General features: G+C 40.7%; 1 protein-coding gene across 2 annotated transcripts in view; it reads right to left on the reverse strand.

Annotated features, from left to right (window-relative positions):
- The window catches only part of LOC101742228 (MAP kinase-activated protein kinase 2), a 29,636-nt gene extending 23,521 nt beyond the window's left edge, over positions 1-6,115 (reverse strand). Inside the window, exon 1 of one of the 2 annotated variants that reach the window (XM_012694392.4) lies at positions 5,764-6,115. In XM_012694392.4, the coding sequence (XP_012549846.2) occupies positions 5,764-5,856 (93 nt within the window). In that variant the 5' untranslated portion in view covers positions 5,857-6,115. The remainder of the gene's footprint in view (positions 1-5,763) is intronic. The other variant, XM_004930800.5, reaches the window with a different exon arrangement.
- Positions 6,116-15,009: the final 8,894 nt, after the last annotated feature.

Raw genomic sequence — 15,009 nt, forward strand, 5'->3', positions numbered from 1 at the left:
TGTACACATTCATATATATAGATCATAAAAGCTATAGCTCATAAAATGACCCGAATACCCGGTCAAAATAGCTGGTAAGGGCTGGATGCAAAAGACAAGAGATCAAAAACAACGTGCATTTGAAGAGACATACACGCAGCAATCGGTGGATTCGGGTTAAAGCAGAGTGAGAGAGCCCATCGTTTTTTTTATCCTACCTATGCTTGATAACCTTGAGAGGCTATTTCAGCTTCGCCCTAACGTGTAGGTGAGCTCACGGGGCTCAAACCGGGAGTGTTGCTAACACTGGTTCAAGCAAGAGCCGTGCTTTGCGGAATCTACCACCGGATCGGAAACGCGACCCACTGAGAAGATCCGGCGAGAAACTCAGTGAGCTGTGTCTGTGGGTTAATTTACCCGTCGAGCCTTTCGTCGCAAGCGACGGGTTCGGCGAGGACGGTGACCGGTGCTTGTGGTACCTAAAAGCACCCTTAATGGATCGGGAGGATCCGAAATGACGTGCTTAGGGCGACGTCTACTGTTTGCCATTCGGTCTACAGGATCGGGTATGCCCATAGATATCCGTTACCTATGTTACTATTGGGTCCAGTGCGTGTCCAAATTCGCAGTAAGTCTTCACGCATACATCAACGATTGTTCCCCTAATCTATCGTACAATTTACAAAGTGTAATCTGCACATTAGTACCAGCGAAATCAGCCGATAAAACACTGTTCTTATCAGACAATTACATGGCGCTCGTTCGTAATCCATTTTTTAGATTATGTCGATGTTAGAAGCCGTATATAATTCGATACACATTTTTTTTGTTGCTTAACTGAGTGGACGAGTTAACGTAATGTTCACTGGAGCTCATGGACATTAACAAAGTAAAGGCCGCCACCGACCTTGAGACGTGACTTCGAAGTCTCAGCTGTACAGTACAACGGCTGCAGACCCTTCAAACAGAAACCCGGTATTGCTTCACGGCAGAAAGAGGCCGGGTGATGGTGCAGCCACCAGTGTGTGCTCACAAGACTCCTCACCCCCCATTAAAAATACATAATATACCCGAGACTATTATCGACCTTTATATAAGTTTTCTTGATCATTAAATTAAGGATTTAAATGTTAAAAAGTATATAATTATGTAGGTGTATATATCCACTAAGGTATGGGATCTGTATTGATTGCTTTGCTAAAAAAAGACCGTTAACACTGACTGCCATGTAGGTCACTGGTACCCTACGCGGCGCACTGAAGTAATTATATCAATTTCTGTCACTAAGCGCCTGGATTGCCTATTTTTTACGTGCCCGGGGCCGAATCTCTTACGAAGTCTTCACGCCTAGGGGGCGCGCGGGGTATGTGGGACTGGTCCGCGGCTGCGAAACCGCGGTTCCAAGGATGATTTCAGGAACCTACCCACTAAACGAATCCCCTGCACTGTTCGCCCAAGTCCGTTCCCCTCCGAGGCCAGAACCCGGATGAGGTAAGGGGGTTACCGCGGTCAACAATACAACGAGACGCGGCTTACTCCAAGAAACACCCGGTCGACGGAGCCTTCGAGGCGAATCGAAGGCTCTGAAACGTTGGCCGTCTCGATACGGCAGCCTGCCAAGCCGCTCAGACCCCGCTGGACCAGAACCAGTCTGCCGGATCGGGCGCGATACACCGTGAACCAGTTGCTCTTTCTAGAAGATATTTATTACTTCAACTTTGCCTTCTTTTGTTTGTTAATGTACATTTAAAATAGGTCTCTAAGAAATAGATTCTCGGTATCATCGGATTCATCTTTCCCGGAGTCTACTAGACATTCTGGCGCCTTAGTACTTAGTAAGAAGATCGAAGAGAGAAATCGACATAATTACTCCAGTGCGCCGCGTAGGGCACCGGTGACCTACATGACAGTCAACGTCTTAATAAGTACTTTTAAATTGAAACATCTTCACTGGAATTGGAATTATTTTCTTGAAATTCCCGCAACTTAATTTTAGTTGTAGCTTTCGAGACTGCGGTTGGTGATCGAGATTCCAGTCGCAGCTCCCCCGATGTTTGGTCGAGCGTTGTCAGGATCAAGGACAGTGACAGTGGCCTAGAACGATTGACTAGTCACGATTGTCCAATGACGAATTCTCAGATCGTTTCGCAATTACATCCGATGATACAAATTAGGTAATTAAAAACTAGTTTTTCTCTAAGACTTCTGTTCCAGTTATCATAAAGCAATATTTTTTTTAATTACAAGCGACGATCCGAATCAGAATATCCCAGCTCGGCTCCCGGCGGTTTAACACAGCGTGACGTCATTGATGCTGACGTCACCGCCGCGATCCTTGACACAGCGGGGAGAAGAAAACTCCAAAATATTTAGTTTAAATTACCTAGAATTTATTTATTGGTGTGCAAAAGTTGGTTGCTTGAATCCGAAGGTCATATGGTATTTATCACTAAAATCATGTCTCACAATTTTTCTACATCTATGGACCATCTCACACGTTTATAACTACTTTTACGGTTTGATTCCGCGTTTTTTATTGTCGTCTTAATATTATTTCCAGCATTTCGAACTGTCAGTTACTTTTAAATGGTCTGTTAAGGCAAACGACCATAAGGTCCGGCTCACCTTTTTTTGGAGTGGGAGTGTCGACATCAGTGTGCGTAAATGTGAATTTTTTAACGTTCTCGATAGCGTAAAAGTTAATTCAGATTTATATGCAGTTGGAACTGCGCCCCTAGCGGCAAACATAGGCAAAGTAACTTTTACGCTATCGAGAACGTTAAAAACTCGCACAAAGCACACAGCACTGCAAGGGAAACAGTCAACTAACCACCTACCACTAAGTACTATCCATAAGCCTCGTTTGAATAAGTTAGCACAATAACAAATTCTCGAAAAACAAGATTAGTCGTCCGCGACCAAGACACGTCTTAAATAATATTCTGGCTATTAAAAAAAAACGATTTAAGCTTTTAATATCGTCTACGACTCGCGGTAACCGAAGATAATATTAAATATCTCGCAATTGAATATTTTACAGTGTTCGATTTCAATTTCGCTTCGCTCACTAGAGGAGGAACTGGGCTTCTGGGGTATGACGTGGGAGGAGCTAGAACTGCCTGTCCAAGAGCGATGCAAATGGAGGAATTTAATTCGAGCCCTACATCCCAGCAAAGGGTAATGGGAAATAAAGAAGAAGAGTTCGTTCTCAATATAACTGTTACATGAGTACATATTAAATAAACGATTGGCCAGAATTGTCCGGTCACAGGCCTCGTCGAACCCGTCGCTTGCGACGAAAGGCTCGACGAGTAAATTAACCCACAGACACAGCCCACTGAGTTTCGCCGGGTCTTTTCAGTGGGTCGCGTTTCCAATCCGGTGGTAGATTCTGCGAAGCACGGCTCTTCCTAGGGTTCGTGTTAGCAACGTCGTCAGGTTTGAGCCCCGTGAGCTCACCTACTAGTTAAGGTTACGCTGATATAGCCTCTCAAGCCTCTCAGCTTAAGTAGAAAAAAAAAACACAATTGAACTGCCGATTCCTTTATGTAGTGTGTACCATTTTATTGCTGTTCACCGCTCCGAACCCTCCCTTGGCGGGAATCGAGCCAGCCGCTGATATCGCAGAGACTGCAACTTGACGCCTCCACACGGATATGATGTTCATTGCATAAAGTCAAGAGGTTCTAAGCCTTAGATACGGTATGTTGTTTTGGGCAATTCTTTGAATGCTCAACCGTGTCGGATGCTTTATAAAAGTTGCTTGTATTATCTGGAGGTATCTCTCTTAAATTTATTGATGTCAGGAGTCCAGGTGACTAAATGATTCACCTGCATAGTAGTTTCTTATGTCGCTGACTTACATTGTGTTTATCAGCTCAGTTTCAGAGGATTTAAATTTGAAGCACAGTAGTATGGCTAGCAGAAGAATCTTTGACATTCATATTGTTAATAAAATTTACTTAAAGTAGTAGTAATTATTACCAATTTTTCACCACATATTAATTCAGAAATGAGTGTTTCTATCTTTGTACACCGTAATGCAGAGTAATCTAGCAATACTTGTATGAGTCATCTCTGTGTCATTGGATGTTTTATGAGTTCACTGACATTACCTCTTCGGTAAGGCATTAGCTTATCATTACTTATTATAGAACATTTGACTCTCAATATTTTGAAATAGAAAAATAAAACTCTTTACAGTAAATTCTTCTGAATCTGCACATCTAATAATTCTATTTGCAGTCTTATAATGTGTTGGTATTTTCTGTTCAATATACTTACTACCTATCTGTTATTTTTTAATGAGACAAATATGTTATGTATAATTGTATTATTATTAATTATCAAAAAATAAGTATTAATTATTCAAACTAAAAATGTATGAGTATAGCAAACTATAAATTGTATATTATTAAATATTATAATGGTATTGTATGTTATGTGTATGTTTGTATATGTCTATAAATTACTTTTATTGAAGCAATACATCCACCACAGCTCTCTCTACACCACTTTTGGTTGGCTGATAGAGAATGCCTTAGGCATTAAGTCTGCCAGTGTACTCTTGTGCATAAATTTATAAAGAGATCTGGTCTTTTAGGTTTTTAAAACATGTAGACTGGTGATATTGAGGTTCTCCTGATATTGGAGTGGTTACTGAAGGGTATATAGCTACACCACAGTGTTAAGGACTGCATGCATTCTAAGACATGAGATCAATTTCTTAATTATATTATGTCATTGCGTTAAAGATATAGCTAAACTATATAAATATAAAAGACATATATAAAAATAGACAGCATTGTGGTTTATAATAATAAAACTTATCTAAATTGTGGTGGCAGTAGCTAAGTTTAAAATATCTTCTCTTAATAATTGGTTATAGATCTTGGAGCTCAATTTTTAATTATGTCATTCCTTCACTGTGTAGTCTTGCTTTACAATTTATGTTATATACGAGACAAGACATCTTATATATTAAAATAAATATTGTATATAATAATAATATTGTAACATATAATTTACTATTACAAATATATTGTATTTCTAACCTGATTTGAATGTGGGCATAATCTCATCCATCAATATAACTTAATGCATTTTGTTCCTGTAGGCTGTAGTGGCTTTTGTTCTATTAATAAAATAAATATAGCTAGATTGATAAATTTGGCATTTATTATGTCATAGAGAGCAATGTTACATATCAAAGCATCAAGTTTCTATATTTTTGTTCAAAATCACAGACACATGTTGGTGTATGAAGTATTTAGAGAAATTTAAATAAATTTGTCAATTAAATAATATATGTGCATTGAATGAATTATCTTACAGGTCATAGTTGCTCATACATATTGATAATGTAAGAACAATTACCAAGAACCTCCAGTGATAATTCTCAAACTGTTTTTTTTAGCATGACTCATGATTATTTGTCTATATACAATGTGGAAAAGTTATTTCACAATTTTATGAATTAAACTGTGGTGTTGTTAGATGTGATGTGCAATACAGTGTTCCTACGAGGTAAAATTGCGCCATTTTGCATTATTTCAAATTGTTTTCTTCGGATTTTGAAATCTTTGAGATAAAGCTCAAATTTAGTAGGTAAGCACGGAGCCTAATTGCATTCGCGCCAATAGACGGTGATAATAGTATGATAAGTCACATTAAAGGTGTGCGGGTAAGGTAAGCTAATTTTATACGTTTACGTCATAATTGTAAACATTGTTCTCGTCAGTCAAATCAACCGTTTCTCCTGATAAATTTATAAATAAAACGAACCTTTCCATTGATCCCAAGGCCGAGGACTGTATTTGAGATGTCGTAATCATCTGTAATCGGCGTAGTTTTGACAATTTTCGCGAAATTACTCATTTTGTAACACTTTCGAGATTAAGCATTCGTGTTTTACCACTTTTTTCACACAATAGCACAGGGTTTAGAACGACACTGTCTATATTACACACCAAAACGAAATTAACTGCCGTTATTTATATTCGATCACAACGTTTTCACCTAATTTCGTGATTTTGTTATCTAAATTTGTACGAATGACAAATTCTACACACGAACCCCGCTACTCGCTGCAGCGTTGATTGAGCAAAACTGCTGTGTTGTCAGACGAAAGATATAAAAATATCAGAATGAAAATGACAAAGTTTTAGAAATAAATGAGCGCCCTATTAATATATTTAACACAAAACGTACATAATATTTTTAAATTTCTAATTGTTAAATATTGTCATTGGCTCATATATAACTTGTAGGGAATGTAAACTAAAAAAATTCTAATACTTAATTCAATTTTAAAGATATGGCTACACAAGATCGTGGATAAGGATTTTTTTGATTATTCGATAATACATTTGACAATTACAATTTTGGACAACAGGATTAATTTTAATTTTGCAACTATTAGAAAAGTTAACAATACCAAAACATAAATTAATTCTTTTATTTAAATTATGTTATAAGAAAAGATGAATTGTCGTTCGACTTCTAAAGCGACATCTGTTGCCGACAAGCATGTACTTTATGAAATTTAATCTGTCACGAAATGCCATTATTTTGGATTGCATGACTATTAAAATTGGTTTCTCTTCGCTCAGCTTAATAATTTATGATTATGGCAGATAGATGTCACTACATGTACACAAGTCACAAACGCTAGTACATTCGAGATCATACAAAATAAACATGAATAATTACGCTAATTTGAAACTTATTTATTAACTTATGTAACAGGCACGTGCAATATCTGGTTGTACTGGCAGAATGAGCAGATAGAAATAAAAAAAGACAGATTTCATATTTTACTTGCGTTGTACCTTCACGCTAAGTGACTTCCATGATGGGCACAAAGGCCTTGACCCGGATGTTTATTGTGTCAACGAAACACATCTGATTTCACAATATTACATTTTAATACTTTGTTTTATGTTCGTTTTTATTTGTGAACTGTTTTGGTGTGGTTTTGAATTTTGCATTTTTTTTATTGCTCATGTTGGCAGACGAGCAAACGAATCTAGTACAAACGTTCTTCAATTCACTAATACTAATTTAAATAAATTATATAGTCGGCAAACGTTCCAACTGCATACAGTTTTAGTTAACTTTTATGTTATCGAGAAGGTTAAAAAGCTCGCACTAAGCACACGGTAATGTAAGCGATGTCAAATTCGAACATCATTTACGCTGGATAAAATATCAAGACAAATACCTAAATCCGTCTATTAATGGAAAGTTCTTAGTAACGAGTAGGTAGCGTCGCACTGTATGTTTTCATTATTAGATTTGATCTTTGGTGACCCGAAGGCCTTCCAACTTCGCCGAGACGGGTGCGGGCACATGGGCTCAGCCAAGACGTGTGGGATATGACAACAGCTGCCTGAGTGCCTGCGAAGGATATCCGATAGCTCCAGGATAGCTGTTTCGCGAATGCTTCCACTACCGGATCGGGATCAGACTTGCCGAGAAGCTCCGAAACCTGTGTGACGTCTCAGCGTTAGAGTCAGAGACGTCGTCATATGCCTATCTCTGCTGGTAAATGGCTGGGGCAGTCATCGAAAATTTTCCGTTCATTTAAGAATACCAAACTTAAGTTACGATCAGTCATAAAACATTATTACATAATGCAATTAATTAACAAAAGCGAAAATTGATTTCAACAGAATAAAATTAGGATATCATCTATGCAGTCCAAGTCAATTAAATATGCATTACTAAAGATAACTTAAGCACTATTAATAGTCAGATGTTACACGAGATGCGAACTTTAAACAAAGAAAATGATCATCAAAATTGATTCATCTAGAAAACAAGTTCTGAAACAAATTCGAACTGAGAACTACCTTCTCTCTTTTAATCAGTTAAAATTTGTACTTTCATTCACTGCCCTGGGTTGATTCTGCGACGAGAGAGAGCGCGCTTCGTAATGTAATCCTTTAAGGTTAATCGTGGTGGCGTTTTGAACTTTCGAAAAGAAATCGGTATCGTCCTATGTTTGGCGAATGCTATGGAGTTACTTAATACGCCCACTGTGTAACACAGTGTAAATGAGACGCAGTATTATCGATCTATTTTAAATTGAACACTTAAATAGCAGCGTTGAAATGCTTGTTGAGCTTAATTACTATATTGTTTTTATGCTGGATAATTATGTAGAATAGCGGTTAATTTAATTGGGTCTTGGACTTGGTTACACTTTGGGGGCGATGCAAGTTTGAGTTGAAGCAATTTTTACTTTTTTGTTGCTTAGGTGGGTGGACGAGCTCACGGCCCATTTGGTGCTAAGTGGTTACCGAAGCTCATAGATATGTACAACGTAAATGCGGCCACACCCTTTGAGATATGAGTTCTAAGGTCTCAGCTAAAGTACAACTGCTGCCTCGCCCTTCAAACCGAAACGCATTACTGCTTCGCGGCAGAAATAGGCAGCGTGGTGGTACTTACCCGTGCGGACTCAAAAGACGTCCTATCACCAGTATTATGTAGACAAAAAATCAATACAGGACCATAGATATCAATATTTTTGAAGTCGAACGCGTGCGTAATATGATAATGTAGATAATAGAATTTTGGTACAGATCAATAAATCAGTGCGTTTACTTATTTGTTTATCTTGTGGGAGGTTTAATGGCAGAGATAACATCTTCCATCGAGGTGATATTGCTCGGTAGACCGACGGTCCGAACGTTGTTGTTTGGAACTTGTATATATGCGAGCTTATCTTGAAAATGTTGTAAGCTAGATTCAGGCACCTGTCAAATATCTTGTGTTCTATGATGCCTATCCCCTACAATCTGTTTAGATTGAACGTCTGTTGTGATAGTTACTGTGGCTCTGTGTGTCCCTGCGATGCCGTCACTGCACTTTCTCCGCGCAGCTGATCGCGATCGTGAGTCACGCTCGCGCTGTGGCCACACAATTGAAGATTAAAAGCCTTTTGTCCTAAGAGTGGAAGCGACCTTATAGGTTACATTTCAAACGAGTGCTGAAGAAACTTCATTCATCTCTTCATTCATCTCTTCTTTTTTTTCCTACCTAATCTGATAGCCTTGAGAGGCTATCTCAGCGTAACCCTAACGTATAGGTGAGGTCTCGGGGCTCTGACCAGGAGGCGTTGCTAGCACTAGCCCTAGCAAGAGCAGTGCTTCGCAGAATCACTGCTAGGTAGGCAGTGGCTTGGCTCTGCCCCTGGCATTGCTGAAGTCCATGGGCGACGGTAACCAATCACCATCAGGTGGGCCGTATGCTAGTCTGCCTACAAAGGCAATAAAAAAAATCTACTACCGGATCGGAAACGCGACCCACTGAACAGATCCGGCGAGAAACTCAGTAGGCTGTGTCTGTGGGTTAATTTACTCGCCGAGCCCTTCGTCGCAAGCGGCGGGTTCGACGAGAACGATGACCGGTGCTTGAGGTACCCAAAAGCACCGTTAATGGATCGGGAGTATCCGAAATGACGTGTTTTGGAACTCAGTGGGCTCGAAAATAAAAATTTCATATTAATTATTTATATTCTTAGTTTAGTGGCCACTGAAGCAAAACTGCAAATGCACGTACAGAGTTAAAATCATTTGAATTATATTCAGAGCTCAGGTATTGTCGGGTTTTATGTTATGTTTACTTGACTGTCATAATGATCGTTGGTTGGTAAAGGGTATTTTTTATGTTTGAGTGGATGAGCTCACGGCCCAACTGGTGTTATGTGGTAATTGACATTATCCATGTCTCTGTTGGGTCGTGGCGTCCCTTTATGGGGGCGTTGCTATCTTCAGGGCGGCCGCTTCTCTTCCCCGCTATTTTTTTTATCTACCTCAATCTTTTAAGTAACATCCACCCTAATTTCAACGTTTGTAATTTTAAGTACCTACTTTGTGGTTCAGTCAGCTAGAAGGAGCTACTTTCATATTTATTTTATACACGTTTTCTATACAAAACTATGTTAACAAAAAGCATTCAAGTGTGTTTTAATGTCTACTTTTAAACTTTTAGATCTATTTGATAAATATTTATGTACTCAATGTATTACTGGTGGAAGCTACTATTGTTGTATTATAGTATCATTGAATCGTTTTGAGATGAATTAAAACGTTATATAAATAAATAACTGGCAACAAGTGGGACCTTTTGTAATGGTGGTAGGACCTTTTGTGAGTCCGCACGGGTAGGTACCACCACCCTGCCCATTTCTGCCGTGAAGCAGTAATGCGTTTCGGTTTGAAGGGTGGCGCAGCCGTTGTAACTATGCTGAGACCTTAGAACCTATACCTCAAAGGTGGGTGGCGGCATTTACGTTCTAGGTGTCTATGGGCTCCGGTAACCACTTAACACCAGGTGGGCTATGAGCTCGTCCACCTATTTTTATTTTTAAAATAATTAATCTCCTATACAGGAAACATCTAACACGTATATCGTGTTTCACTAAAAGATCAATCTAGATTAATGTTTCGAACTAAATAGTTTTTTATTTTGTCTTTAAAACGACTTCCGCTCGCGTTTACCGTACACGCGAAACGTAAAAGTGAATTCGCATTTGCAATCCGCTGCCGAAATATTAGATCTACATAAATCACGCACGCGTTGTTGTGGTCTAAATATGTATATGCACGTAACACATGCCCGGTGCGTTCGTATAGAATTCAGGGGTGGCCAACCAGCAGATCGTGGCTATTAGTTCAGACGATCGTGGCAAGACGCCCATAGCACGTCATTACGGATCCTCCTGATCCATTAACGGTGCTTTTAGGCACCACAAGCACCGGTCACCGTCCTCGTCGAACCCGTCGCTTGCGACGAAGGGCTCGAGGAGCGAACTAACCCATAGACACGGCCCACTCTCGCCGGATCTTCTCAGTGGGTCGCGTTTCCGATCCGGTGGTAGATTCTGCGAAGCACTGCTCTTGCTAGGGTCAGTGTTAGCAACTCTCCGGTTGAGCCCCACCAGCTCACTTACAAACGTTAGGGCGAAGCTGAAATAGCCCCTCAAGGCTATCAGCACAGGTAGGGAAAAAAAAAAAGTGGCAAGACAAAATATATAAATACATAGAACAGACTGCGCAACGTAATAACAAATTGCTGCAAGCATCATCTTCGTCTTGTGTCATTTGTAAATTACCATTACGGCTTGAAGGGTGGGGCAGCCGTTGTAGATGTCTATGGGCTCCGGTAACCACTTAACACCAGGTGGGCTGTGGCTGTGAGCTCGTCCACCCATCTAAACAATAAAAATAAAAATGTTTATCCTCTCTTCCACACAATAGTTCTCTTTTATTATATAATTTCAGCTTTATGTTAATCTTTTTAATTAAAGAATTTATGCTACAAAGCTACTTGTATACTGAAATACATTGATTCATGAAATTTCAAGAAATGTCATTGGTAGATCGTAGAGTGTTTCGACAGTAATTCTAATCAAGTCGGCCACCCGTGGTATAGATCAATCCAACGGTGTTCGAAGGTCCCCCTACAAAACTTACATATGACGCGTCATGACGTATGCAAGTGTAGTGTTCGCTCACGCGGCCTGCGCCAACTTGAAACTCCTTCAAGTTATTCAATCCCGTTTTTGCAGGATAACCGTCGAGGCATCATGGTAAGGAACGTGGATCTCCATAATGACCTGGAGCTTGACTCAGTCAGTAAGTATCTACAGTCGGCATCATGCGCCACTTTGAGAAGGCGGCACGACATGAGAACCCTCTGGTCGTGGCCGCTGGGAATTACATACCCGATCCTGTAGACCGAATGGTAAATAGCGTCGTCCAAAACACGACGTTACGGATACTCCCGATCCATTAATGGTGCTTCTAGGTACCACAAGCACCGGTCACCGTCCTCGTCGAACCTGTCGCTTGCGACGAAGGGCTCGACGAGCGAATTAACCCACAGCCCACTGAGTTTCTCGCCGGATTTTCTCAGTGGGTCGCGTTTCCAATCCGGTGGTAGATTCTGCGAAGCACTGCTCTTGCTAGGGTCAGTGTAAACAATACTCCCGGTTAAAGCCCCGTGAGCTCACTTACACGTGAAGGAGAAGCTGAAATAGCCTCTCAAGGCTATCAGCATAGGTAGAGAAAAAATTGTGTTCGAATCCTGCAAGCAGCTACCGAATTTGTCTTATGAAATATGTACTTAACAAATTAACTTTCACGGTGAAGGAATAACATCGTGTAATAAATGCGATTCGGTTTTGAAGGTTGGGGCAGCCGTTGTAAAAATTGCGACCTTAGAACTCATATCTCAAAGGGGGTGGCGGCATTTACTTTGTAGATGTTTATGAGCTCCGGTAACCAGTTAACACTAGGTGGGTCGCGAGCTCTTCCACCCACCCAAAAAAAAATTGTAATTTACCTATATTTAAATTAATTATCGTTTTGTTTATTTCTATAGTGTACGTAAGTGTGTAATTAAAATTACATTATCGGCTTACTCTTACGTTTATTAGACTCGTTAGATTATTTCCGAAGTTGCGAATGATTTACAGTTTCCGTGGTCGCCGTCTTCTATAGCTATACTATACTGTGCTATGCTATGCTGTTAACTACAGTTTTTTTTTTCCAAAATAGCCTAAGTAGCCTACCTATTCACTGGTGGTATAACAGGCTCTTTTGTGGTAGGCAGCGGCTTGGCTTTGCCCCTGACATTGCTGAAGTCCATGGGTGAAGGTTACCACTCACCATCAGGTGGACAGTATGCTCGTCTGACTACAAGGGCAATACAAAGAAAAAAGCTACACCCGGACGGATTGGTGAGCACACGGGCTCAACCTGAGAGAATTTGCTAACACTAGCCCTAGCAAGAGCAGTGCTTCGCAGAATCTACCACCGGATCAGAACCGCGACCTATTGAGAAGATCCGGTGAGAAACTCAGTGGGCTGTGTCTATAGTTCACTCGTCGAACTCTTCGTCGTAATCCATAAGCTCGACGAGGACGGTGACTAGTGCTTGAGGGTCCTAAAGGCACCGAGAGTGAATCCGGGGGATCCGACAAGACATGTTTCGGGCGATGGTGGCTTTGCGTTGCCCGTCGTGGTCGGGTAAGACATAACTGCCGTCTGTTTACGCCATACGCATGTGCTCACAGATAAGACACACAAACCTTAACAACAAACAAAAAGATATGTTAAAGACTGTTCATCATATAAATATCATACTAATATATAAATCTACAGTGGTTTTTACGGATGTTCCGTTATAACTACTGAACCGTGCATCCGATTGACTTGAAACTTGATATCCATGTGGAAAATACATGTATTTAATGGATAGGCTAATATTTATATGAGTGTTGGACTCCTTAGACCAGTTGTGGGGGCGTTAATGATGAGAATGTTTGTGGGGGTGAGAAATAATAATAGTGATTTTAAATGCCCAGCGAATCGGACGGGTGTAGCTGTAGCTAGTACGAATATAATATCGCTTGAACACCAATACGGTAATAAATATACGTATTGCAAATTTAGTGCGAGAGAAATCGCTTTGCTTTTGGGATTAGCTTGATCTGTATTCGATATTACGTGATAATAAAAGATATCTAATCATATACGGGTGGTTAAGTGATTATTTTGCTTGTAAATAACGATTTAATTTGACATAAAAAGGGCCACTGAGTTTTTCGCTGGACTTTGTCTCTGTGGCCGACCTCTGTGGGTCGCGATTTCGTAGTCCACTGGGACGCGTTTCCGATCCGGTGGTAGATTCTGCGAAGCACGGCTCTTGCTAGGGTTCGTGTTAGCAACATCGTCACGTTTGAGCCCCGTAAGCTCACCTACTAGTTAAGGTTACGCTGATATGGTCACTCTAGACTCTAGACCATCAGCTTAGGTAGGAAAAAAAAAAGATATCTCGTTTCGATGATAGATTCTGCGAAGCACTGCTCTCGCTAAGGCCAATATTAGCAAATTCTCTTAGCCTGAGTCCGTTAGCTTAGCTCAGTCCAGGCGTAGCTAGAATAACCCTAGTCTACCAGCGAATAGGTAGAGGAAAAGAAACCACTAAAAATATTCGAAAGTGACCCGAGAGATATTAAGAAAACAATGTGAATTGCCTGAAATTACTCGCAATCAAATTTTATGTACCGTTCAATTGTGACTTTCAAATTTTGAAGTTTTTCAATTTGTTTTTTTTTTTTTTTTGCGGTCATGCGACTTTTTAACGAGACGTATTCATTTTTGGACGACGTTCCGGTTGACGTAGATTTCTTTGAAAAATACGATTACTGCGAGGAATCAATTGATTATGCAGACTTGTGAATCGAGCTTATCCTCCTCTTCCTTGCGTCGATAATCCTCATTGCTCAGGGTCGTGACCTCTTCTAACAACTTTCTCCTGTATTATCCTGCGCCATTCTTTCCTATCCTCGGCTGTGTGGATAGCAACGCGGACTGAAGTATTGAGAGTGGAGCGTATGTGGTCCGACCAGCGCATTGGACTTCTGCCTCTGGGCCTTCTTCCGCATACCTTGCCTATTATCAGCAGCTTTTCCAGATTGTCACCTCTCTTTCCGGCGATATGTCCAAATAACTCGAAACTCCTCCGCGCGCATATAGTGCTGGAATCAAGCCACCCCCGATTACTCTCTTTAGACAACCCATACTCTGGGCCAGGAAGGTCAAGTACCCTGGATGCATCGATGACATTCCGCCCACATATAAAATCAGTCCGTGACCGTGCCGCGTTTATTCTCGGTAGACTCTACCCCATGATCTGTAAGCGGAGTAAAATGTCCCTTCGGAACAAGGTGACACTTTATAAAACTTGCATAAGGCCCGTCATGACTTACGCGAGTGTGGTGTTCGCTCACGCGGCCCGCACACACATAGACACCCTCCAATCTCTACAATCCCGTTTTTGCAGGTTAGCCGTCGGAGCTCCGTGGTTCGTGAGGAACGTTGACCTACACGACGACCTGGGCCTCGAATCTATCCAGAAATACATGAAGTCAGCGTCGGAACGGTACTTCGATAAGGCTATGCGTCATGATAATCGCCTTATCGTAGCCGCCGCTGACTACTCCCCGAATCCTGA

Source organism: Bombyx mori, chromosome 23, assembly GCF_030269925.1.
Source record: "Bombyx mori chromosome 23, ASM3026992v2".
In the NCBI taxonomy this organism is placed as follows: Eukaryota; Metazoa; Arthropoda; class Insecta; order Lepidoptera; family Bombycidae; genus Bombyx; species Bombyx mori.